Genomic DNA, 27,634 nt, shown 5'->3' on the forward strand with positions numbered 1-27,634 from the left:
AGTTTTTCTGGACCGGGGGTTTCCCAACAGAAAAACCAATTTATGTGTGTCCTTCAATAATGACAGGGAAAGATTACTTCCCATTATACTGCCTACTTTTCATATCACCACCACAGCTTATCATTCAATAAATGTTACTCTGAGATTCTTTCCATTCCATGAGGAAGTTAAATTTCTACATTAACCTGTTTTCACCGGCCAACGCCTCGCAAGAAGAAGCTCTGTGTCGCAGTACAATTAGTTCCTTAAAGAACCCATTTAGGAATCTCTTGTCAGTGCTAAAATTGTCTTGGGTTAATAAAAGGACAGAGTGAGTTTACATCTTGATCACACAGGCACACACTCACACTCACTGTTAATCACACACTTTCCCCCACCGAGGTATTCTTTTGTAATGAAAGGTAAATTAAACATTTATCTTAATAAAGGCGACTCATTCACACCTTCTGCACAGGGAGACGTTATCGTTATCCTGCGGACTGTGAGGAGGGTTATAAATAGCATTCTCTTCACTTTGAAGGGAGATTTGCTGGCAATACCGTACCTTGTTTCCAGTTTTCCAGAAGAAATCTCTAATGGCCCGTAGCATTACGATCGCTACTGGGAAGGTGGCATTTACCGTTTCTTTTCCAGTAGAAGTCTTAATAAAATCTGATCCTAAAACAAAAGCAAGAAAAACTCCCAGGTTAATTAAAAACTTACTTTTATACTTAAGTCATTGAAAGAAGTGAATTATGTGCAAACCTCCCCCAACCCCCATCTCCCTAAGGACAACTTTACTTTTTGGTAATTATGTGAAAAAACTAAAATGAAAATCTACCTTTAAAATATTTCTGTTTATATAAGAGCCAGAAGAAAGGGAGAAGGGCTGAAAATTGCCATCTTCTGGGCACAACACAGTCACTGCAATCACGTCCCACAGAAGCAGAGGCTGTCACTACCAGGCCTGTACAAGACTGAGCCCATCATTCATCAATCACGGATGGGGATGTACCCCTCCCTGTTGAACTTCTTGCTACTGGGGGGTTCTGGGGAAGGACAGTCATTGTTTTGGGTTGATTACCCATGGCTAAGCCTACCAGGCTCCAAGGGACAGTTCTAAACCCATAGTTGCTTGGCCCTGCTTAAAATCTGTGGGTCACAAAACCAAACACAAAGACACAATGTAGGAAAGGGGTGACAGGAAGTGCAGATGGTTGGGGGGGGGGTGTCAGGAGCGGGAAATAGAAGGGAGGGTGGGGTATAAGGAAGAGTAGGGGGGAGTAATCAGAACGCATCACCCACGTATGAAATGAAAATGAAAATAATCTCTTAGAATTTTATCTTTCTTCACCATCAGATAAATTAAATTAGACAGTCAATGGATTCTCATAGACTCTGGTATTCTTGTCTCCATATTTCACAGCCAATTAAAATCAAGTTGGTTTGTTTAATGCATAACTGAGATGAATAAAAACAATTTTATGCCCTATGCTCACTACCATGTATCTTTCCCACAGAACTGTGGAGTGCCTACTCATTTCCCCTCCTTCTCTCACACTCAGTGGAAAGAAAGCCCATGGCCCAGTTGTGACAACCCCAGAACTGTTACAGGCTGGTATTTAGTGAAGTAGTAGGCCTCCCAACAGACGAGACTTCATGAAAGATGCTGTACTGTTGACAGTTTGCAGATGTTTTCTTCCTTCTCTTGGATCTTGAGCCTGTTTCCTTAACTTATTAGAGCAACACAGGGAGATAAAAGGTAACAATGGCAGGGAGGGACTAGCACCTCGTGCTTCATGGGCGTCGGCACAGTCAGTCCCTACCACTATTACCAAGTACTGACACGAGCACTTTCTTCAAAGAGGACACTGAGGCACCGAAAAGTTACGTAGCTTTCTTGAAGTTGCATGGTACCGTGTCCCCCCACCCATGTGATCCTGTGAAGAGAGGACGAGTTCCGCTGGTGTCCTCGATGAGTCTTTATAAAATAGATAGATTAATGGCTACGGTTGATAATTAAGACTTGAGCTAGCAAATGAGAAATCCTAGTCATTGGCCAGCAGCATTGCAGTTAATGTAAGACTCTGTGTGTTATTTTGGGGCCCTATCGTGGTGGCGGAACTCAGGCAGCTGGCAGAAAGAGTTATCATTACAATGCTGTATGTGGCATCACATCCCCATGGTTTTAAAAACTGGAGTGTGAGCTTTGAGTGCTTTCACCATGAAGTAATGACAAATGACTGAAAACACAGTCACAGGGATTTGACTATTACCCAAGGATTATACGTACTGAGACATCACATGCTCACCCCATTAATATGGTCATTTTTTTTATCAGTTTAAATGGATATTTTTGAATGAAAGGAAGTCCATGTTCTGTGTCCCCACAACAGGTGGACTGACTCAGACTTTAACAAACATGCACGAGGTTGTCAGGCACACTTAGGTACAAATTCACAGTTCCCATACAAACAATCTGGGGCACAATGCTTAAAGTTAATTTGAGTCTCTCAGAATCTCTCAAGGAAATGTGCGACAAAACATGAAGGAAGTAACAACCGAAAAGATACTATTCTGTGTACTGAAAGGCTCAAGTAGACACACGCTGTCATGACGCACACCGTGAAGGCTCAAGTACATATATCTTCATGACACCATACCATGAAGGCACTGCATGGGTAATAAAAACACAGCAAATCTACATCCTTGCCTTCCAAACCACAGCAACCCTAGAGGAATCACACGAAGGGTTAGGAGAGGCCTGATGTCTGGCTCTGGCTCTCATGGTAGCCATGCACATTCAATCTTCCTCTAAAGGGGTCCAAAAAAATTATGGAGGCATCAAAAGAGGAAATCTGTGTGAAAACACCTAAATCCCTCAAGGATTATACAAGCACAGATGGAGCAGAGGTCTAGGTAGGACCTCTGTGGAAGAGTTTGGGGATGTGGCCGACAAAAGCCCACAACGCTCTCAGTGCCAGAAATCATTGCTGTTCTGAAGGGAGTTCAGAAAACCAATGCTGAGAAAAATGCAAACAGGAAAGCATGCTCATGGGGTTTCCCAGGGTCATAAAGGCTTCTGGAAATCATGTCCTTCATGAAAGCCCAAGGAAGACTGGATTCCAAAATCGTTGCCTGTTGTTTTTGGTGGAAGAAATTTTGAGACAGAATGACATGCAGAGTGTAGCACGGCCATTGTTCACTGTATTTACTCAGATTTACAGGGAGAAAGGGAGGAAAGAATAGTGGAAAGACAAACAATTTGGACAAGAAAGGCGCTTGAATCTGCTTAAATCAAAGTACAGGAGCAAACAAGGCAATGGTAATTATAACTCCCTGTTAAAGAGATTTGCCCTGGGACAGTAAGAAAGGCGCCAGGAAGGCAGGCAAGCCCCCATTTGTCAAGAGTTCTAGAATGCAACAATGCAAATTCACTTAAAGGGAGTGGGTACCCAACTGAGGAAGGGTTTTCATAGATTTAGTCACAAAGGCACACAGAGGCCACTACAGATACAGCTGTGTTGCAAGGGGGACAAATGGCATCTCAAGGTAGCAGGAGATGAGGTAGCAGAACGGGACAGTGTCCATGTCATTCTGCTTTTGCAGACATGTAAGTGTTGTAAGTTAAAAAGCAGCATGTGAGAGAAAGATTTTTTTTTTTTTAAATTAGGGGAAAGGGAACAGGAACAGCAGAAGAGAATAGGAGGGGACAGAGAGACAGGCAAAGAAGGGGAGAGAGGGAGAGAGAGAGAGAGAGAGCGAGAGAGAGAGAGAGAGAGAGAGAGAGATTAGGCAGGGCCCTTTTATAAGGGAATATAGTGACTACTACATGTCTGAGGATGTATCCTGTCAGAAACCTGAAGTACAGGCCAGTCCAGATGCCTGAATACTAATAAATGGGCGGGGGGAGGGGTCCTGGAGACCAGCTTGTAGTTACTCAAGGCAGTCAACATGTGCCATGGTCAGACACAGCTCCTGAGTGAGCTGCTCATGAAGCTGTAGAGGTAATTAAACTGCAGTCTAGAACCCAGGATGCTAGCGGTTCTAGGAACGTGAAATATCTGCCAAGGAGAGCTGGCACGGCAGAGAATCCACATGGGCTGCGCCTACAGCAGTGGACAGCGAAGCCCACACGATGCTATTGGGATCCTAGAAGCCAGACATGGAGCTGCAGATGTGATGTTTCCCCTGCTGGGTTTCAGTTTTGTTTTGGTACCACCATCTGTCCTTGGTATCACCATCCCTTTCTTTTCAATGGGAACTTTTATGTTTACATTTGACATCACAGGGCTCAGTTCCCGGACTTCTTTGAGTTTTGGAGTACTTTAGGTCTTCCAGCAGGGGACTGTAGGGATTTTCAAAGTTGGAATTAATGTATTTTATAACAAGATGGCCATGAGTCTGTGGAAATGGTGCAGAATGGTGAATGTTTCGTCCCTGGTTCCTCAGAAGATTGTAGAGTGTTAACGACACAGGGCTGTGCTGAGCTTCACTGGAGGAGGACGGTCCCTGGGAGCAAAACACAGGGTTTATAGCTTGAAAACAGGGATGCCCCAGCCCTGTTAGAGGTAAGAGCTCTCTGGTAACTTGGCTGTTTTGCTTCCCTTATCTTCAGCTTGAGCCCCAATATCTGTCTCGTGTGTGTGTGTGTGTGTGTGTGTGTGTGTGTGTGTGTGTGTGTGTGTGTGTGAGAGAGAGAGAGAGAGAGAGAGAGCATATTGGTACAAGTGTGCCATATGCCAGGGTTCACATGTGGCAGTCAAAGGACAACTAGTGGGAACTGGTTCTCTTTCCACCACGCAGGTTCTCAGGACTGGATGGTCAGGCTTGAGGCAAGTGCCCTTGTTCACTGAGCCGTCTCCCCCTAAGAACAGACTTACTGAGTGAGGACTCTTATACCTTGTTGAAGTAACAGTCAATTTGCTGCATACAATGCCTTTCCTTTAAGCCTTCAGCATGCTCTTGAGATGGCTTTGTGTGGAATTAATGCAGCCACTCCCATGTCAGCATAGTGTGTTTCTCTCCAACCCCTTGAGTCTTTATGGTGGATTTCTTATAAACATTCAGTAGGGTTTTTTTTTAAGACTCTTCTTTTAATTGGTATATTTAGACCATTAACATTTAAAGTGATTATTGATTCTGTTGGATTAATATCTACCATGTTTATACCTCTGCCATCTGTTCTAGTTTTTGTTAATTTTCACACCCCTTTTGGGTCTTCTCTGACTTACTTGAGCATTCTACATGACTTCGTTTTATCTCCTCTCATCACAGCAATTATATTTCTCTCATATACTATTTAGAGACTGTCCTGGTGTTTTTAATTCGTTATTTTCTCAATTCATCTCAGTCCATCTTCAAATAACACTACACTACTATGTGGGTACTGCCAGTGCCTTCACCTTTTAATGAAGGGTTCCTATATCGTTCCTGTGGTCTATCAAAGTCCTGCTGTCACTCATTCAGAGCTTGTGGTTGTTCCCCTAAAGGCCTTATTTCAACACTTCCTGTGGGGCAGGATTTCTTGCACTGCCTCCTGTGGCTTTTGTTGTGGAGAAGGACAGCATCACTGTCACAGAGCTCCACTGATAAGCACTACTCTCCACTCACTGCCTACCTGGTTTCTGAAGGGCAGTCCACTGGGGTCACTTCCTTTGTCTGTGGAGGTCATTTTCTTGGTCTTGGGTAGGTAATGTGTTTTCTTCCTCTGACTTTTTTTTTTTTTTCAGGACTTCCTGTTTGCGTTTGGCTTTCTCCTATTTGCGTATGCTATGACTAGGGAAAGTTTTCTTTTTTTCAGTCTTCCTTGGCAGTCTCTGACTTGCCTACATCTGTGATTATGACTTGCCCTTGATTTTGGAACATTTGTGGCCTTTACACAGTTCATCTCTTTCTCTATTCCCTCTCTCTGGTATTGGAATTACACAAGTGTTGTAACTTCTGAAATTCTCCTCAAGTTTTTGGAGGTTCTGTCTTTCCTAACCACTCTTTACATTTTAGTCTGGGAAGCATCCATCAACTTATCGTCATGGTCAAATGGCAAAGTTAGGCCACATATCCAGCCAAGTTCTTCCTTCCTAGAAGTACGGTATGAACTGAAATCAGAATACACAATGGTATATGTAAAGGAATATTGTGGCCATATGCCAAGTAAATATGATGATCAGAAAGAACTACAGAGTTCAAATTGATCCATCTAACTAGACAAATCCATGGCATGGGTGCATTTCTTACAGACCCCAAAAGACAGGCAAAATTGAAAGATGAGAAGGTATGTGAGAGAACCCAGCCATCAGACAAAAACCTCAGAGGCACAAAGGACGAAGCACACCCTCTACTTAAGGAAGTCTTTAGTGGGCACAGTGATCATAGAAACATGGAATTAGGAGAAGCTGCTGTTGGCCTGGGGATGACTCAGTGGTGGAATACTTCCCAGCATACAGAAAGCCCTGGGTTCCATCAAAGCTACTGTTAACATTTCTTACATTACTACAGAGAGCACTGAACCTGCAAACATCTGGCTTCTGTCCTTGGGGGTCCCATGAAGTGTGATCACATGACTCTGGGGTTTGCAGATGCTACATTCAGTGTCTGTTTTGGATATCAGAAAGGACAACTGAGAACACACAGCATTTAGTTCAGGCATTTAGGATACTGACTTTCATTCATTTTTTTTAAATCAAGATTAGATTACACAGAATATTTTAGAAAATGTATTACTTTGGTACTTTACCATTGCTGGAGAACACTGAACTCTCTGGTGGGACTAGAGAAGCACACTTTTGTTTCATTTCTCATTTTAATATTACTTTTCCTGCCCTTTGCTAAAACAAAATTACCTCAGAGAAATACAGCTGCCTCAGAATCACCAAAAGCCCAGAGCACCGTCGCCTCTCCTCAGAGCACGTGTGAACTTGGCCACAGTCAACTCTGCCCCAGAGCATGTGTGAACCCAGCCATAGTCAACCCTACCTCAGAGCATGTGTGAACCCAGCTACAGTCAACCCTACCTCAGAGCATGTGTGAACCCAGCTACAGTAAACCCTTCCTCAGAGCACGTGTGAACTTGGCCACAGTCAACCCTACCTCAGAGCATGTGTGAACCCAGCTACAGTCAACCCTACCTCAGAGCATGTGTGAACCCAGCCACAGTCAACCCTGCCTCAGAGCATGTGTGAACCCAGCCACAGTCAACCCTGCCTCAGAGCATGTGTGAACCCAGCCACAGTCAACCCTGCCTCAGAGCATGTGTGAACCCAGCCACAGTCAACCCTGCCTCAGAGCATGTGTGAACCCAGCCACAGTCAACCCTGCCTCAGAGCATGTGTGAACCCAGCCACAGTCAACCCTGCCTCAGAGCATGTGTGAACCCAGCCACAGTCAACCGTACCTCAGAGCATGTGTGAACCCAGCCACAGTCAACCCTGCCTCAGAGCATGTGTGAACCCCGCCAAGTCAACCCTGCCTCAGAGCATGTGTGAACCCAGCCACAGTCAACCGTACCTCAGAGCATGTGTGAACCCAGCCACAGTCAACCCTGCCTCAGAGCATGTGTGAACCCAGCCACAGTCAATCCTGCCTCAGAGCATGTGTGAACCCAGCCACAGTCAACCCTGCCTCAGAGCATGTGTGAACCCAGCCACAGTCAACCCTACCTCAGAGCATGTGTGAACCCAGCCACAGTCAACCCTGCCTCAGATCATATGTGAACCCAGTTACAGTCAACCCTACATTAGTGCATGTGAACCCTGCCATAGCCAACCCTACCTTAACAAGTGTCAACCCAGCCACAGCCAACCCTACCTTGGTGTGCTCAGCTTAAGAGCCAAAACTTTATGAGAAAATATCTCACTATCAGCATAAACAAGCCATACAACTGATGCACAAATTTGATGAGATGAGCTAATGACTAAACTAGGTGAAGAAAGGCCTGAAAAAGTCAGAAGCACCACAATAAACAGCACTCAACTGTGAGGAGTTGGAATTAAAATTAATAATAAATGCACTGCGTTACATAAAACTGTATTTCTTATTTTCCTAATTTGGCACCTTTAGCACAATTCTTTTTTTGTGGTCTAAGGCTACTCAAAGCTTTTCTGCGGCCTGTAATTACAAGTCTCCATGGTACAGTTTCATTAAAAACTTTCATTAAACAACAGCTGCCCTTGTATATGGTCTTCTAATCAATTTGGTCAAACAGAATGACTTCTAATCAGCTGTTGATAAAAATAGAAGATGAAATTTTAATTCTAATAGATTAACCACAAACTCAAGACAGTCTTCAAAATCCATCTAACTCTATTCTCCAGTGGATTTAATGACTATTCAGCAACTCATTACTAAATAGAACAAGACGAACATTTTCCAGTTCATTAAAGAAATGTACTATGTATTTTTGCATTGTCCTCATGATTCGTTACAGGGAGTCTTAATTACAAGATAATGGATAATGGTTATTAAATGCAGACTGCAGTAATGAAGCCCTATTCATTTGCGAGCCTCAGAGACTGCAAAGAGAGGAAAATAAAATTACTAGCTTCAAAAGATTAACGGATCAAATTATTATTCAATTTTCAAAATCTCATTCAGACTTCATAGAAACAAGAAGAGATTAAAAACTAGTATTAAGACCAAAGTAGTACATTTACAAAAATAATATCTTAGGGCTATTGCTGCATAATAAGCTTCAGATGTGATTATATTTTAAAGTATAACTAACAATGGAAAAACATACATTTTTATTTCCTGAACAAATCTTATTTGTGATATAGGCAGTTTCTAGTAAGATCTGAAAGCCTTGGTGACTATGGAAAATGTGTTCCAATGCACAAAAGGACAACACAATGGAAGCTGTTATTAACATCGTATGCTTTACTAATGAAAAATAGGATTTAAACTCAACGGCTGCTGGAGAAAGCTTGTCCCTAAGTGGAAGTCGCATGGACCCTAGAATAAGAGCTCCCAGGCACACTGCTCATTAGCCCTGTGTTTTCTATTACTCCCTGAGTAATCACCCATTAAAGGTGGTGGGGAAGTTTTGTATAGTGATTCTAACACTAATTTACACTTAAAATCTGCAATGAGATGCTGTTTTTAAAAAAATAAACAGAATGCATAAAAATATGAGGCACCAGATTAAAACCTATTAGACTCGTTTGTTCCATGTGAGCTTGAAAATAATTTAAGAGACCTAAGATGAGATCTAAGGATCCAGTTTCATGGCTGAAGACAGAAGCTGGAAGCAGCAGTGGAATGCTCATCTTCACTCTAAAAACAGTTGTTCCACAAAGATATGGTTATATGATCCATAGATCTTCTCATGAGAGAAAAGGGGAAATGGTTTGAAAGAGAGAGTAGTAGAGAGACAGAGAGAGTAGGAGACAGAGACACAGAGAGAAAGAGACAGAAAGAGACAAAGGAGGAGAGGAAGAAGGGAAGGGGGAGGGTCTTTTCTCTCCAGTTCATTCTTGCTCTCTGAATGCACAGCAGTGGTAATGCTTTTCACTGTGTCCAGTCCATCTCACGAATGAGACATCAGAGTGAGTAGGATGGCAAATTCAAACAGAGTGGCAGTCAGAAAGCAGCCACAATGTCACGGTTTGAAAATGCCTCTAATACACCAAGTAACCTGTCATTGGCTGGTGTGGTCAGTCTATCTGTTATTCTGGCACCAAAGGTGGAGAATGGGATCTCCATAGTAAGCCAGCTAGCTATACTAGTCAAACACTGGAGCCCTGGATTTGACTAAGAGAGTAACATAGAATAAGATAGAAGAGTAATCAGCCCCTGGCCTTCATAGGTAAGTGCTCACCTATGCATTCCTATCCAACCAATACACGCACACACACACACACACACACACACACACACACACACACACACACACACTGTGCACACACGTGGAATTAGAAAAAGAAACCTAATGCAAAAGAATGTGGGAGTCAATAAAAATTTGCAGCAATAAAAGACTTCTGAATGTTCTATGAGCAAAAGTTAATTACGACGAAGTGTGTAATTTCTGGCAGCATGCATCCGTGCGGCTTCATGTGACTTCACTGCAGCCTCAGGACTGAACACACAATACATGCACTTTGCACTGTGCATGCAGTTGCAGTACAAAACACCAACAAATGCTGCCAGGAAGAGCTCAGCTGGGATGGGAAGCTACCAGTGTTCTTAGCTACGGTGTCTTTACTATGAATATCAACGTTCCCACTCATAGAGTTGCATTATGGCTTAATGACAGAAAACAAAGACTTTACATACTTTTCTGCCTTCATTACTAGCATATAATTGTCAACGTAACATATCTCTACATTACATTGTGCTAGAATGTTTTATTTTAAAAATTGTTTTAGTTGATGACTTGTGGTTCATTAAAAAAAATAATAATAGTGAATTTTAGCTTGGGGTTAGGACAGAATTTCCAACCATTTCTAAACAGCTTTCTGAAATTTCACATTATAAAATCAAAACACTGCTCAACTCTGAAGAAACATTGGAATCTCAACTAATTCAGCTAAGAATTGAACTCCTTAAAATGAGAAAACACGCATCTAAATAATTAATATACAAATGTGATTTTTGTATTAAACAGTTATAAAACTTGTATAAGAAAAGTTCTTTCATAAAACAAATTTCTATTTTAAAAAAAATCAGTAAATTTTTGGTTTATCTATTTTATAGACCTAGATATTTGGAATTGTGTAATATTTTTTCCAGGTAAGAAGGAGTCAGAAGCTAAAAACCTTTAGATACAGGAGACTAAGGCCTTTGACAGTATCTAACTACACTCTCTGACCAAGAATTGGATTCTGTTCCCAATAATAGGAACATGGAAACTGCTGGAAATGGTCAAGACAAAGAAAGTTTTTTGATTTGTTTTATTTTTAATTGTGGTGTGTGGAGGAGGTCATACACATGACTCCGGGTGCCTAGAGGCCAGAGGTGTCAGACTGCCCTGGAGCTGGAGTTACAGGTGGTTGTGATCTGTCCAACATGGGTGCTGGGAATGAACTTGGGTCCTCTGCAAGTACAGCCATGCTCTTAACTGCTGGGCCACCTCTCTAGCACTCTTTGTTTTGGAAACTTAAAAGCTTATTTATGATTGGTGGGGGGTGGATAGGTGTGGATAGGTGTGATGTGTGTGCAGGTATGCATTTGCAGAGCAAGTGTGGAGGGTGGTGGATAACTTTGAGAGCTGGCTATCTCCTTCTACTAGAGCTTTGTCCTCGGCACCCATGTCCATCACTCACAATTGCCCATTAATGCCGATCCAGGGGAGCCAATGCCCTCTTCCGGCTTTGAGGGCACCTACACTCATACGCACATACCTGCTACACAGATACACGATCAACCATATGACAGTTCTTTAAAAACAGTACACTGATCTATACACACCAAATTTCAGATAACAACTGTATACAAATAAAAGTGCTTTGCCTCTGACCAGCCCCTTCGGGCTGACCCACCGAGCTATAAGGACTGATTTGGACAGGCGATGTCCCCCAGTGGTAAGATGATTTTGAAGATATCTTAAAATGACAACGCCATGTCTAGCACATCCCCCCCCACACACACATACACACACCCCATTTGTGGCAAGGAAAGAGGGAAAAGGAACTTCCATGGAAGGTAAAAAAATAACTGGGTTATCACTACACTGTGGCAAAGAAGAGTAAATGAAGCATATTTTAACAAAATAATAAGTAGGCTATGCTTCAAACAACTGAATCTCATTTTGATTGTACTTGCTATTGTCATGAGCGAGTTTGGAATGTATAGTATATATTAACATTAAAAGTCAGGTATGCTTGTGTGGAATCTATTAACTCGAGAGAAAATTACTCAAATTGAAGAAATAGCTGCTTAAAATGGATTTAGAAATACATTTTACTGAACAAAGCAAGCTGGAAAATTAGGCTACTTTATCAGGATTAGAAAGTGCTATGAATTTTAAACACAAAGCTTTTAAAAACAATGCGGTACATATTTGAGATTATCATACCTCAATGTCATCATAAATCTTTTTCTCCCCAACAATTGATGATGAGTCTGGAGAGTTGCTTTGCGCAGTGGCCTGCCTTTCACAAAGGAAGCTGTGTTAATTTTGCTGTGGGGAGCTTTATCTTGGGGCAATGACTCTGAAGCACCTACACAACTTGTAGGCCTCCCATTAGCAGATCTAGAGATGGGTGAGCCATGAAAAAGCTCCCAGAACAAAGCCTTTACTGTATGCGGCTCCCTGGTGACCACTTGCTCCGGTCCCACTCGTCAGCCATTCACAAAGACAATGCTGACTCCCAACTCATTCTCAAGTCAAAATCGTGTCTATTTTACAACCAGTCACACCTTCCCTTTTACCTTCATTCCTTTGCACTCAGCTACCACCAGAGACAGAGACGTCGTCCTTCCAGAGAAGAGGGTCACTCTGACAAAGAAGGAGGGGGCAGGGCCCTGAAAAATCTCTTCTAATGGATGGGTACAATCAGAAAGGTCACCAGAAACTCATGACAGTTTGTCTGATGGCTCATTTAAAATCATTCAAAAATTCCTGAAGACAGGGCTGCAGAAATGGCTCTGTGAGTAAGTACATATCGCCCTTGCAGAGGGCCCAAGATCAGCTCCCAGCAACAAGACAGCAGACTCACAATGCACAATCTGTAACTCTAGCTCCCATAGACTCAAGGCCACCGTCCTACTAAGTCTTCACTTTAACTCTTTGATATGTATTTAGCATTTTGAACACTACCTGTAGGACTGCTGTTGAGTACAGCCATTATTTCATCCTCTAGGGTACAGCCAGAGCCCGCGTACTCAGAGCCCCATACATACAGTCTGTGCATTTCAGTGGCTTTATTCAATGTCAAGGCCCAAAGAGTATACATGGATAACGTTTTATAAAACCCAGTGAAGAAAAAACTCAACTGCTAAATTTCTTATCAAGATGGGAAGCAAGATTTGCAGCAATAACCTACAAAGGCAAAGGGCAGTCGGGATGACAGACACACAGTACGGCCCCACATCTGGAAACCCACTGGCTTGTCCTTTGGTCACAAAGGCCGTGAGAAGATTTTCTGTGCTGCTCTGATCCAGAGTCTTTCTTTATACATTGAATGCCTGGAAACTGATGATTATAAATGTTTATAAACCTGAAGATGGAAAGTGGTTCAATTGTGTGACCTTTTCATTGTAAACCCCTCAGCTGTGTGGCTGGGAAGGAGGCTCAGTGAGTGGCATGCTCCTGTGCAAGCACAAGGTTGTGAGTTCTAACCCTGAGCACCCACACTAAAAATAACATGTGGTGGCCTGCCCGGACAGTTCAGTGCTGAGTAGGCAGAGACAGGCAGACAGATCTCTGAGGCCCGCTGGGCAGCCAGCCTAGCTGAGTTGGGGAGATGGCAGGTAAGAAGTGAGAAGACTCTGCCTCAAAAAAAACATGGTGGGAAATGACTGAGGAAGATACCAGAGGCTTGCTTCTGCCCTTCACGTCCATGCACACCCTCATAGACACATGCACACGCCTGGGATCTTCACACTGAGATAGGAATTTTACCTGACACTCTGCTGCCCTGGTCTGCTGCTCCCTAACGCATCACAGACCCTAGCTAGCTCTGACAATGCCTCAGGAAGCATTGTCCATGTAAGAGCAGCACAGATATCTTTCTGAGAGCTACTCACCTACTCTCACTAAACCCTTGAGGGGCCGCAGCAGCCATCACCAATGAAGACACCAGGACCTACCCAGAGTCACTGGAGCTGAACGCTCTTGTCAGCTTCTTGTCGTGAGTGAGGTTTGAACAGAGGCTTCTTTAATGCAACATCCAGGTCTTTTAATACCATAGTTCTTTCTGCTTCCTACACCAGACAACTTGCTGCTCTGCAGAAACATCCTCTACCCTTTCAGCTCTGGGCTCTAGTCCTCCTCTCCCTGTCAGAATTCTACCTGGGCCAGTTCAATGGCCACAGCATTTTCTGTTTTCAGCATAACACAAAACTGGAGTTTGTGGCAGCCAGCTTAGCACCATAAGGGAATTACCTAGAGAATAAGAGCAGTGCCACACCAGACACTGGCAAGCACCATTGGTGACTGCCTGCACCTCACACCGGACACTGAAAGCACCGTCAGTGACTGCCTGTACCTCCAGGCTAGTTCTGGAAGCTGCTCTGGTCAAGCTCTGTGTAACATGAAAACCGTAAGGGACCGTCCATCTACTGGACCTTCTTCTGTTCTGCACATCTGGAAGTTCATTGATTCAACATGTGCTCACTTACAGCAGGTGTCACATTCTGGAATTGTGTTCACGATGTTGGTACGCCTGGCACGTGTATGACCATAACAAAGACTGGCCTAGAGCTAATTATGGCAGCCCACACTGGCCGCAAACTCAGGACAATCCCTCTGCATCAGTCTCCCGAATCCTAGCATTACAAGCTGAGCCACCATCCTTACCCAGCTTGGGCTTTTTAAAAATTATTAATAAAATATTTTGGAGTTTTGCACAGCTATTGCTGCACACTAGCTGAATATGTCCCCCCTCCAAACATGTGTAAGTCCTAACACGCTTCAATTACGAGGCTCGAACACACAGAATTTCAGACACCAGCCTCAGCAATAGGGAACAACATTTAAAGTTACTGCAGGGGAGATTTTCTAAAATTGTCCCACTTACAGCTACATTACACTCTTAAGAGTTATGAGTTCATTGTAATCGTGTCTGCTCAAACATTTATCCTCCCACGGAGCACAATTTTCTGTCTCTAAGACCTGACAAGATCTAGTGAGTTTTGACTCTATTCGTGGGTCTGGTATTAATAATGAGGACGACAGAAACTTTGTCAGTCTAAAGTAAGTTCGAACGGTGGGCTTAAACAGAAGATCACAGATTCATATTTCTACAAACTGTGTTTGCTCTTTAAAGTGTTGTTACATTTACTTGTTTATTTATTGTGCATATGGAAGTCAGAAAACAACTTTGGGGAATCAGTGGCTTCTTTCCAACATGTGGGTTTTGGGACTGAATGCAGGTCATGAAGCAGGCACCTTTACCCACTGAGCCCTCTCAGCAGCTCCATAAACCACATTCTTTCATAGAAGCAAGCCTACCCTGGCTTTGAGGTGCATATGGTACTCAGTAGCGCCCATCCCCCTCACCCCCACCCCGAAAAGTAGCTCCTGATGGTGCTGGAATATTGCTTAGCCAACACAACACAGAAACCTGATTTCAGCTGGAGTCCTCAAACACACAAGCTTCTGTCTCCCTGACTGTGTGGCACTGATCTTCAGGGTAATCTCTCTGGCTTTGCTTTCCTGAGAGGAATTCCTGGCCATCCCAAACACAGGCGGTTGACTTTACTATGACAAGTGTATGTGTTCTCAAGTAGACTGCTCGAAAAGAAAGAAAACTTGATCCCGTCAACATCTAATCTGTTTTTTAGCCAAACTGAATCTGAGCTCCATAGAGCAGGAAATCAAATTCTCAGCCCTTCTGTTTCTTCTTTAATTATCTCCGAGCTTCACACATTCCATTATCAGGAGACCACGACCCCCGCCCCACCCCACCCCTGCACTGAGACACATACACACCAATCATCTTTATAAACGAATGGTTCAAATCTTGATCCCACAAACTCCAGAGGCAAGCTCAATCTTCACATACAGTAGGGTTTCCTTTAATTTTTAAAAGACTTAAGACTACAATTCACCTCGATTTTCTGAAATAGGGATTTTCTGAAGGAAAGCCTCTTATTTGCTGTCATTATATGAAGAATGTATTTTTAGATACCCTCTTGTTTTAAAGGAAAACAGGCATGATTGCAAAAGTTGAAGTGACTACTGATAAAACCCAAGGAAGGCCGACATTCTTAGCACAGAGGACACTGGGGGGCTTCTTCTATCTTCACTAGCTTCTGGGTTCCTTGTAAATGTGTTAACAAAAATTGGGAACCATAGTATTTACCCATAATCTTCTAATAATGGTTCCAGGAAGCAAGAGACTTCTGGGTTTATAAAGTAAAGGAAGGAAATGAGATTTGGTGGAACTCGGTTGTCACAGAGTAGTAAAGAGTTTTGTGATTTTATTTGGTTTGGTTTGGTTTTCTACAGCGGTGCCCTTCATCTTATGTGAGGTCTCTGGGGGAATTAGGTGAGCTGTTTTATCTTTTCTCTATTTGTAACTTTGAATATTTGGTGTTAGCCTCAGATCCATGTTATCTGCCTGCATTAAACTGCTAGTTGACAGCACAGATAAACCAAGTGCATTTTTCTATCTTTAATTATTAAGCTGAGCAGTTTAATAATGCAATTCTCCAGCCGAAAAATAGATTGTGTTCCAAAGTTCATAAATGCATGGTTGGCTGAAATCAAAATGTATTTCTCCAGGTTGAGGATGACAATACAGGCAAGCCCAGAAGCCAAGTTTTAACCCTATAGAATGTAGTGCTCAGGCCTCCAAACACTGGTGAGCTTTCTGCAAAGAGGAGTTTACTCAGGACACAGGAATGTCAGCAGAGTCCGCCTCTGCAGCTCATGGAAACACTGACATTGACAAGACTGGGGCTGAGGCACCCTGAGGTGCATAATCCCAGCATCTAGAGACTGAGGTGAGCTTGAGGCCAGCCCAGAATAAACCACACTTCTCCTGCAGCTTGCAAGTCATTTCTGGCTCTGTGGGGCAGGAAACAGGACATGTCATCTTTAAGGTCTTCTCCACACTGCCCTGCCCTCCTCAACCAGTTCCTCCTCTTGATGCCATCACCCTTCATAGCCTCCCCCAGAGCAATTCTACTGTTGCTGGTTAGGCGCAGGCACAGTTCATTCAGAGATTACTGGGAACTGCTGGGGTCCTACATGCCTCAAGCTTCTAAAACAGGGTCCTAGCGCCTTCAAGAAGATCAAACTATAGGCTATGGCAGCACATGTTTTTGCCTCACTCTGTCAGTGAGTGAGCACATATTCTTCTCTGGCCTCTGTCTGAGCTGTTCTTTTCTCTGAGCCATTTGTCTTAAATTAAATAAATAATAAAAATAAAACGAACAAAAAAAAAAAACAATTAAAAAAAAAAGTCACCATACTTTTTCATTCTAGCCTTGAAGGACCAAACAAAGATTAATGGTAAAGTCTACTTGATCACAGGGAGGAACTCAGTCAGATCCTGGGAGTCTGGAGTTTAAAATCAAGGCAGGAATAGGATAAGCAATAACTCCGCCTGGATGTGTGGTGCTGGCAGGAACATGAAATGAGAAATGAACTTCAAACATAACTTCAGCAGAAAAATATACTTAATAACCTTTCAATTTAGGAAATGCCAACTGCACTGGAAATACCTGAAAGCGGTTTTAAAGATTTTTATTTTATGGCTTGGAAAGGCATTATAATACTGAATACCGCAGAATAAGAATGCGGAACGATTTCTAGCCATCTGACGTGCAGGCTAAGAAAAAGCCTCACACGTGATGGATGTAATGATAGGATCGTTGCAAAAGCCAAAGTAACGTACATGCTTTCCCTTTTATTAAAAAATAAACAGGCATATTTTAATTATTCACTAGGATGCTAATATCAAACCGGTGTGATGACAGTGAGCGTTCTACCAACAGCTTTCTGCTACATCAATGCGACATGATCTACCTTCTCTCCCATTCCATTGACGATTTGGAGCCTCCTCAGCTGTCCCTGCCCAATTTAGCAGCTTCTGAGCACAGGAAACTTACTTTCCGATGCCCCAGTAGGTGATAAATTTTTCACAAAAAGCAAACGAGTACATAACTCATTCTTGGGTCACTGGTGAGAAAACATCGTCCTGAGGATTGAGGTAAAAATGTGGTCCACCTTTCTCTCCTCCATCACCAGGGCCCTGGTACCGGCTCCCTGTCTGGGTTTACATATTGGACCCGGCTCAAGCATTTTAACAGAAAACAGGCCTCCTATCTCCTATCTCTTGCTAGATTTTTAAAAAGCTATTACTGTTTTCCCTTGTTACATGAACAGAGAGGTAAAAGGATGGCCAGTCTATGCCATGTTCTTGGATTGCAAACAAGCTGGCTTCTCCCAAATTCCATGTCCCAACAAAATCACACTCTGTGTTGTTTTGTCTCTTTCTCCCCCACCGAGGATATGGCCATTCATTCTCAACTCCTACTGCTTTCCCTTCTAACACACCTGGGACGGTTAGTTTCCAACTGTCAACTTGACATTCTTTTTTCCGCCTGGCAACAGAATCTTAAGTGAGGAGGTGTCCAGATCAGGTTGGCCTGCGGGCACGTCCTAGGGTGGAGGCTGTCTTGATTGTTAAATGATGTGAGAAGACCCTGCCCCTGGTGGGCAGCACCATTCCTAGGCAGGTGATTCCACACAGGGCTGCATACATGTGTGTGACTCTACTCTTTAGCCCTCGGTTGTTTATTCTAAGGGTATTTTATCACAGCAGAATCACAACAGGACAATGCCCCCAGTCACCCTGCTCTGCAGGGCCTTCTTGGTGCCAATCCCCGGCCAGCCACACTCCACCTCTTCCCCACACAAACTCTGGCTCTGGGACACGTGGCCTCTGTACAGCACTACAACACACATCCAGTGACTTTCCATTTGAAAGGCCTTCCTTCACATCCGCCCCTTAAAACCCTCACAAGTGCCACCAGCTTGGTGAGTTCCTTTGACTCCCTCAAAGTGGTTTAGCTGGAAGAGATGCATGGGAAAGATGTCCCTGTGGCCCTTCATTCCCACAGAGCAAATCAGGCACCCTACTTTCAACTTCCACACCAAACTAAGAGATGGGGTATCTTTTTACATGCCAGGTGCCATGTCACTGATTTTCCCATCCCCATTCTCTCTTAGAAGTCTTCTCTTGGTCCTAGAGTAGCAATCTGCAAACATGGTAACTTCATTAGACACTTTCTGAATTAGCCTTTAGAGGGAGGAGCATCCCTAGGTATCTACAAAGCACAAGGATATTGCCTTAGTTAGGGTTTCTATTGCTGTGAAGAGACCATGACCATGGCAACTCTTATAAAGGCAAACATTTCATTGTGGTGGCTCACTTAGTTTCAGAGGTTTAGTCCATCACCATCATGGTGGGACAAGAAGGCATGCAGGCATACACGGTGCTGGAGAAGTAGCTGAGAGTCCTATAACTCACAGGCAACAGGAAGTGAACTGTCTCATTGGGCATGGCTTAAGCATATATGAACCCTCAAAGCCCACTCCCACAGTGACACACTTCCTTCGATAAGACCACACCTACTCTAACAAGGCCATACCTCCCTTTGGGGGACACTGTCTTTCAAACCACCACCGATATCTCTCCACCCTTGACTAACCACCTTCCCTCCTCCTCAGTCTTCACTCTGAACCCTACAGGATCAAACCCTCACTTCCCTCCACTCCTCAGCACAGCTCAGGACTGGGTAGGACCGCATGCAAACTCCACACCTTACATATACAAGATTGGAGGAAAAACACTGGTCTGCTTTTACTGAAGTGAAGGTCAACAAATTATTCTGAAATACAAATCATATCCTTAACAAACAACAACAATGAAGCAAACACTTGTATTACCTGTGTTGTTTAGAGTAGACCCTGTACTATAGAATGGCTGATGCTGGCCTAGCCCTTGGACTGTACACTGTACTACAGAATGGTTGACACGGGCCTAGCCCTTGGATTGACCTAAAAAAAACAGCTGACCCCACAGGATCATGCATCTCAAGGATGCAAACAACTTACAGAAATAGCTTATGGAACGACTGCCTTGTTCCAAGCCTGAGATTTTCTCTAACCGACTGCTGAACTGCAAGGCTGGGAAGAAAGACTCCTGTCCTGTCTTCTTCGGATTCAAGGTCCTGCCCACCCAACAGCAGCACCCAGGCCATTCTGTAAACACTTCTGAGGAAGCACTGGGCATCGCCACCCCCGTTTCCACCCAGGAAGCCCTTCAGGGAAATCACACACAAGTCCTGCCAGAGAATCTTGGTCTAGGTTGTGTCCTCTCAGTGGTTTAGCTTCTATAAGGTTTATGTATTCTAGTTCATCGTGAGTTTGGCCACTTTGTAGTTCAGGCTTTCTCACTGTAGAATGGAAGTTTGGAAGCTAACAAAGTGTTTATAAACAAAAACAAGAAACATTATTTTGGTCAATATTTTTTTCCATTTAAAGACTTAATTTTATTTTACGTACATGGGTAGATAATATGTCTATGAACCATTCACCTGCCCGTTGGCCTTCAGGGTCAGAAAAAGGCATCAGAACCCCTGGAACTGCAACTACAGATGGCCGTGCACTACCGTGGGGATGCTGACCACAGAACAGTGTCCTCTGCAAGAGCAACAAGTGCTCCTAACGGCTGAGCCACTGCCCCTGTCCCTAGTTTCCTTATACAGAGTTTACAGTCCTGACAGTTTTCTAAACTTTTGGCTAGGGATGGAACTCAGAGCCTTGTACATGCCAGGCATTCTGACCAGGGAGTTCCATCCCCAGGCCCTCACAGTTAACTCACAACCAGTCCTTTCATCTCTGACTGGCAAATTATGGGGAAACTGATGGGCAAGTAAAGATCTTTTTAGTGACTTACACACAAAAACATTGTGGGCTCAATTCCAGCCTGAAGACCGTATTTCCCATTTGCCTAACTAGCTCCTGGGAAGACAAAAATTACATGCAAGATCACTGAAGTTTATGGACTTTGTAAAGCCACGTTAAAATTCAAAAAGAAAAGGAGTTCCACGTGATAGTTCCCTCCTCTGATCTGCAGCGTCAGTCAGTCTAACAATGACTCTCTTTGTGCATGCTCCCATTAGGGCCAGGGCTGCAGAAGGAAGCTGTGATCTCCAGAACCCCACCCCCCACCCCGCTACCTAAGTCTTTTTACTGAGCAATTAAACAGAGGGTTCCTCTTTCTTCTAGAAATGAAATATAACTTTGGCTTTCATCAACCAGTTTTTCCTTCATTAACATAACTTTCCACATTTGAAAAAATACATCTTTTTTTCTTATGAAGTAAACCTAGAAATCTTCCGATTTTTTTAAAGTCAAATAAAGAAATATTCATGCACTCGGAAGAAAAGAGAGCACTGGAGAATCTCTGGCTCCACTTTATAATATTACGGAACGTGGTGAAGACTGGTGTCAGTATTTATTTCCAGTCATTTAGTTTATGATCAAGAATAACTTTTGATTACTGATGCTCAGAGTATTTCTCACTCTGTCTTGGACTGTTTGAGGATCTGTATTTTTATTACAAAGTCCAATAAAAATAAAGTGAAAAACCCACAGGTCCCAAAACTGATTCCTGGCTTGGGCTGTATGTCACTCCTTTCCAATCTAAAAGGTATTTCCTCCGCCCATAAGTCTCTGTCGCTTGCTCATAAGCAAATTTATCTCCTAATGCCTCATTCTTTATTTTAGCCATTAATCTCCCATTGAGAATCTCACCAAATGCTTTTTGCAGATAAAAATATTTAATGTTTACTAGATTTCCCCATTCCACATGACATACATTGCTGGGGGGTGAGCGGGGGAATCAATCTTTTGTCCCTGAATTCAAGTTTGTCAGTTTGATTCTCCATAGAAGCAAGAAATCCTTTTTCTTTCGCTATGGATTGAATTACATGCAAACAAAAGATGTCAAAATCGAAACCTTAGATTCCTTAAGAAAGTGAGCTTATGTGGAAACGGGGTGATTGCATCTGTTTTCCGGTCGGATGAAACCACCCTGAGGAAGGTGTACATTGCATGGCAGAAGTCCATGGAGAAGACGGAGACACACAGAGAGAAGATGCCATGGGATGGCAGAGGCCGAAGCTGGAGTGGTGTGCCCACCAGCCAAGGAAAGCTCCTTCCTGGAGCCTGGAGCCCACGCTCAGCAAAGGACAGCAAGGCGGTGAGCAGGGTCAACACACTGAAATTTCTGTTGTGGGGGTGGAGAGTGGGTGGGGTAAATACTCTGAAATGTCTGTTTGGGGCCTGCATTTAAATTTCCTCCCCAGATGGGATGGCAAGTTAGTTTTCACCCTGTAAGTGGTCTAACCTTGAGCCTACTTGGAGTATAAATAAAGGTGCACTTTGAAGCCCTGACCACACAGGCCCCTCACATAACTGCCTGCAGGGCCTCAGAACTGTCATGGAAACACAACTCTGGGTCAGTTACAGGCTGTTAGCCAGGGCCATGCCACTTTAACTGAACTGTGACCATTGGCCAAACTACAGTAATTTGGTGCCCAGAACTAAAGTGACAACTTTCTAGATTCCTGTCATCATTCCGCCCCAGAGCTGATTCAGACACAACCTGTACTGAGGATCACTCATCAATCATGTGACCTACATAGAGCCTTCACTGTTCCTCTGGAACCTGTAAAGTGTAATGCCCAACTCTTGCCATGTGGGCTGAACTGTCCTGCCAGTCCCTGCAATGCTGTCGTCGGTATGTCTGTGTCTCGTAACTCTTCTAAAGATTCCGTTACCCCTAAGGGCAATCGACCTCTGTGTCCCCTTGAGCCCCAAACTGGAAATCTTCCACAAAGCTTCTTCTAAGCTAACACAGCTCTACACTATTGTGAAAGGCAATTAATGTGGATCGAGATGGAGTCAGAGCAAGTTTGATGAGCAGAAGTTTATTAGAAAAGTACTCACGAGACGGAGTCAGTCTTATACCACCAGGCAGGTCAGGGAACAGAGAGCCACATTCGTGCAACCCTCATATTTAAGGTCTTGCTACGTCACTCTGACCACGCCCCTCTCCAGTGGTAGATTTGCACTCATGGCTTGTCTTTTCATAAGCTAAACACCTTTGCTTATGAAAAACAAGTCTTACTTTAAAAAGAAAAGAAAAACCAGGCTGGCACACCACAGGGATCAGAAGGAACCATCTGGATCAATACTCCTTGAACAAGGAAGACCTACGGCATGCCACAAGGGACTCAGAGTGACGTGTGACAATCTCCTGGTGTCATTTACTACTTGACTCATATTAATCATATTTAAGCTTTAGGTATTAATTAGTCACTGCATGGTCTTGATGCTTCTGCTTCTTGTGGTCCAAGTGAGTTTCCCATGACTTTCCCCTTTTTAGCATTCAATGACCTCACTTACATTGCTGGCCTATCTTTCTGCTTCACCTCACTGTTCCTGCATTACCAGGATCTTATTAGGTTAGATTTGGAATCATCCATTTCCCTGGCTCCTGAATTTTTTTTTTTCTAAAAACTTTTATTTCCTCCACCTTGCAAAGTTCTGGCCGAGCCGAGAGCTCACAGCGCATCCCACGGTGCACGCTCCTCCAGTCCCATGTCTGTGGCTGCTCCCTGCGCAGATCCGCATCAGCGGGTCAAACCTGAGGACTTTACGATTGCATCTTCACTGCGTCGACACTCCAAACTTATTTATCATGCCTGTATTGTTCCTGAAGATAAGGTCTAGAATAACCTGGAGGAGAGCTTGTTAGCTGTTGCCTGTGTGCGGACAGCCCTGCGTTCCCAAAGATAAAGGCAGTGCTACATCCTCGCATTCTCTAAGTGTGCAGCCGCTGGGCTCGCACAGCAAGTGCATCAGCCAGCCTGCTTCCCGCTTCTCTCTTCTGTAAGCATACCTCGCTTGTGACCGTCTCACTGTGGACGGCTTGATGAAAACTGCATGCAGCTCTCCCCCCGCCCCCGCCCCCATTCTCTTCCCCTCAAATGGCCTACTGCTCCCTTCATTCAGTTTCTCACTGGATTTCCACTAATTCCATCATAGGCCCATGCAAGTGATGCCCTCCGGAAGGACCTCTGAATTCTCACTCTCCAAGCCTTGCACTGGGCCTAACGAATGCCTTGGCTGTGGAACCTCTGGAGCAGGTGTAAATGAGCTGTTCTTTTTATCTGCTTTTCAAAAGCTTATTTTGCGGTGACAACGGTGTGACTGGGACAATATATGAGGCTACTGGTAGTGGGTCCAAGATCTAACTCTAATGTACAATCTGAGTTAGTGGAGCCCATTCTGTATGGAGAGATACCTTGCTCAGCCTAGATACAGGGTTGTGGGGGTGGAGAGGTGCCTTGGTCCTGCCTCAACGAGATGATGAGACAAACTTAGTAGACCTCTTTTGGGAGGGCGTACCCTCTCCATGGAGCAGATGGAAGGAGGTGGGGGGTGGGGGAAAAGGGAGGAGAGAAGGGAGGGGGAACTGGGATTGGAATGTCAAATAAATTAATAAAAAAAAGAAAAAGTTTATTTGCACTTCCCTATCAGGTTCCTGACGTCCAATTTCATTTGGCTGCTTGTTGGAAGAGTCATGAGACTACTGGAGCTTCTAGAGCACAGAAGTTAAGAGAGGTAACAGGTACACAAGGCTGGGAACTGTATCAAAACTATAACAAATGGATTGCAACTAATGGTGATTCCTAACCAGATTGCTTTTATAGCTCTCTTTCCTAATGAGTTCTTATCTAAATTTTTTTGAACAAACCTCTAAATACAAGCCCTGGGATGGGTTCAAAAAAGCATGACTGAATATCATGTATCCCCTAGGGCCACAGTCAAGCGCTTTTGAAAAGCGATACCCTGAATGCCTGTAACAGCCTAGCAGAAAGATTCAGTTGTGCCCTCCCTTCTCACTAACAGGAGAGTATAGAAGGAGTGCTGAGATTTCAATCACTTGCAAGGTTACTGACTAACAGTTTACAATGTATCCTCATGCCTTAATTCAATTGTTTGGTAATCACAATCATTTAATTGTACAAGGTCAAGTCAAGCAGGAGAAGAGCAAGAGCCCAGATCTTATCTTACTGACTGTGCTCCTTCACCAGAAATATTCTGAAAGAATACTCAATAAGCTTCACACAAAAGTAGGACGCCAATCATTTAGTTGACTCTTGATCTGCCTTCTGGGGTTGCCATGGGATACTGTCACAGCACTTATTTATACACATTAACTCGGCTCACAGGTCCAGGGAGACAGCATTGGAGAGGCCTCTGTGATGCTGCTTCCCAAGGCAGAAAAGCACAGGAGCATGCCGGAGACAGGGAGAGGAACAGGAGTGAGTCAAGCAATCGCCACTCTAGCTCACACCTGTGGAAAGGACATTAATCTACACATAGGGTAGTTGTGAGAACTTCACAAAGCCCCCAGCCCTTAGGACGAGTACCCAGGAGACTCCACTTCAGCCCACGCTATGGAGAAGGCATCTGGATCACAGTGCTGACCCAACATGCAAATGCCTTGGTTAGCTAAGCTTTTCCTTACAGTGACCAACAGTACCACACTAACACACTTAGGGTTCCCCACTCACTCTTTCTCCAGAAGAACTGCTTTTACAATGATCTAAATGGCTATCAAAACTATAAAATGATGGTGAATGTAAATCACAGACAATTTAATTTTAAAGTAATGGGCAAAAGTGTTGACGGAGGATTCCAGACTTATCAGAACACTGATGGACTTGCTTACTAGTTATTAATAACTAGAAAGTGGCATGAAATGTGTTCAAGCATTGGAAAGTTGGTCGCTGAAAACACAGAACCTAAGATAACTCAGAAACACAAGTTAGCAGATAGGCTCTTTAAATCAGCTGTTGTAAACATGTTCAAAGATATATAGGAAAACATGATTTCAATAACTCAGTAGAAGAATGAAATGTAATTAAGTTACAATCTCAAAATAAACAAACATTCCAAACCCAAAAATGAACACCGGCATAAATTTTACTGGGTGAGTTTAAGCAAACTTGAGGATAAGGGACCTGAATAAATATTCATGTTAGTAGCTTCATAATGCCTAATTACTTGTTTGGAGAACAACAGTACTAAAAACAGTGAGGATGGGGATGATGGGGATGAGGGTGATGATGGGGATGATGGTGAAGATGGGGATGATGGAGATGATAGGGATGATGGGGATGATGGAGATGATAGGGATGATGGGGATGATGGGGATGATGGGGATGATGGGGATGATGGGGATGATGGGGATGATGGGGATGATGGTGAAGATGGGGATGACGGGGATGATGGAGATGATGGGGATGACGGGGATGATGGGGATGATGGTGAAGATGGGGATGATGGTGAAGATGGGGATGATGGGGATGATGGGGATGATGGGGATGATGGGGATGATGGGGATGATGGGGATGATGGGGATGATGGGGATGATGGAGCTGATGGTGAAGATGGGGATGATGGGGATGATGGGGATGATGGGGATGACGGGGATGACGGGGATGACGGGGATGATGGGGATGATGGGGATGATGGGGATGATGGGGATGACGGGGATGACGGGGATGATGGGGATGATGGGGATGATGGGGATGATGGAGATGATAGGGATGATGGTGAAGATGGGGATGATGGTGAAGATGGAGATGATAGGGATGATGGTGAAGATGGGGATGATGGTGAAGATGGGGATGATGGGGATGATGGGGATGATGGTGAAGATGGGGATGATGGTGAAGATGGGGATGATGGTGAAGATGGGGATGATGGGGATGATGGGGATGATGGAGCTGATGGTGAAGATGGGGATGATGGGGATGATGGGGATGATGGGGATGATGGTGAAGATGGGGATGACGGGGATGATGGGGATGACGGGGATGATGGGGATGACGGGGATGATGGGGATGATGGTGAAGATGGGGATGATGGAGATGATAGGGATGATGGGGATGATGGAGATGATAGGGATGATGGGGATGATGGGGATGATGGGGATGATGGGGATGATGGGGATGATGGAGCTGATGGTGAAGATGGGGATGATGGGGATGATGGGGATGATGGTGAAGATGGGGATGACGGGGATGATGGAGATGATGGGGATGACGGGGATGATGGGGATGATGGTGAAGATGGGGATGATGGTGAAGATGGGGATGATGGGGATGATGGGGATGATGGGGATGATGGGGATGATGGATGATGGTGGAGATGATGGGGATGACGGGGATGATGGGGATGATGGTGAAGATGGGGATGATGGTGAAGATGGGGATGATGGGGATGATGGGGATGATGGGGATGATGGGGATGATGGGGATGATGGGGATGATGGAGCTGATGGTGAAGATGGGGATGATGGGGATGATGGGGATGATGGTGAAGATGGGGATGACGGGGATGATGGGGATGACGGGGATGATGGGGATGACGGGGATGATGGGGATGATGGGGATGATGGGGATGATGGGGATGATGGTGAAGATGGGGATGATGGTGAAGATGGGGATGATGGGGATGATGGGGATGATGGTGAAGATGGGGATGACGGGGATGATGGAGATGATGGGGATGACGGGGATGATGGGGATGATGGTGAAGATGGGGATGATGGTGAAGATGGGGATGATGGGGATGATGGGGATGATGGGGATGATGGGGATGATGGGGATGATGGGGATGATGGGGATGATGGGGATGATGGAGCTGATGGTGAAGATGGGGATGATGGGGATGATGGGGATGATGGGGATGACGGGGATGACGGGGATGACGGGGATGATGGGGATGATGGGGATGATGGGGATGATGGGGATGACGGGGATGACGGGGATGATGGGGATGATGGGGATGATGGGGATGATGGAGATGATAGGGATGATGGTGAAGATGGGGATGATGGTGAAGATGGAGATGATAGGGATGATGGTGAAGATGGGGATGATGGTGAAGATGGGGATG

At 44.3% G+C, this 27,634-nt stretch overlaps 1 protein-coding gene across 4 annotated transcripts in view; it reads right to left on the reverse strand.

Moving 5' to 3' along the window:
* The window catches only part of Dera (deoxyribose-phosphate aldolase), a 93,535-nt gene that overhangs the window by 17,203 nt on the left and 48,698 nt on the right, over nucleotides 1-27,634 (reverse strand). For all 4 annotated transcript variants that reach the window (XM_035448690.1, XM_035448691.1, XM_027429931.2 and 1 more), the window contains exon 7: nucleotides 545-657. In XM_035448690.1, coding sequence (XP_035304581.1) covers nucleotides 545-657 — 113 coding nt within the window. The remainder of the gene's footprint in view (nucleotides 1-544; nucleotides 658-27,634) is intronic.

Source organism: Cricetulus griseus, chromosome 8 (assembly GCF_003668045.3).
Source record: "Cricetulus griseus strain 17A/GY chromosome 8, alternate assembly CriGri-PICRH-1.0, whole genome shotgun sequence".
Classification (NCBI taxonomy): domain Eukaryota; kingdom Metazoa; phylum Chordata; class Mammalia; order Rodentia; family Cricetidae; genus Cricetulus; species Cricetulus griseus.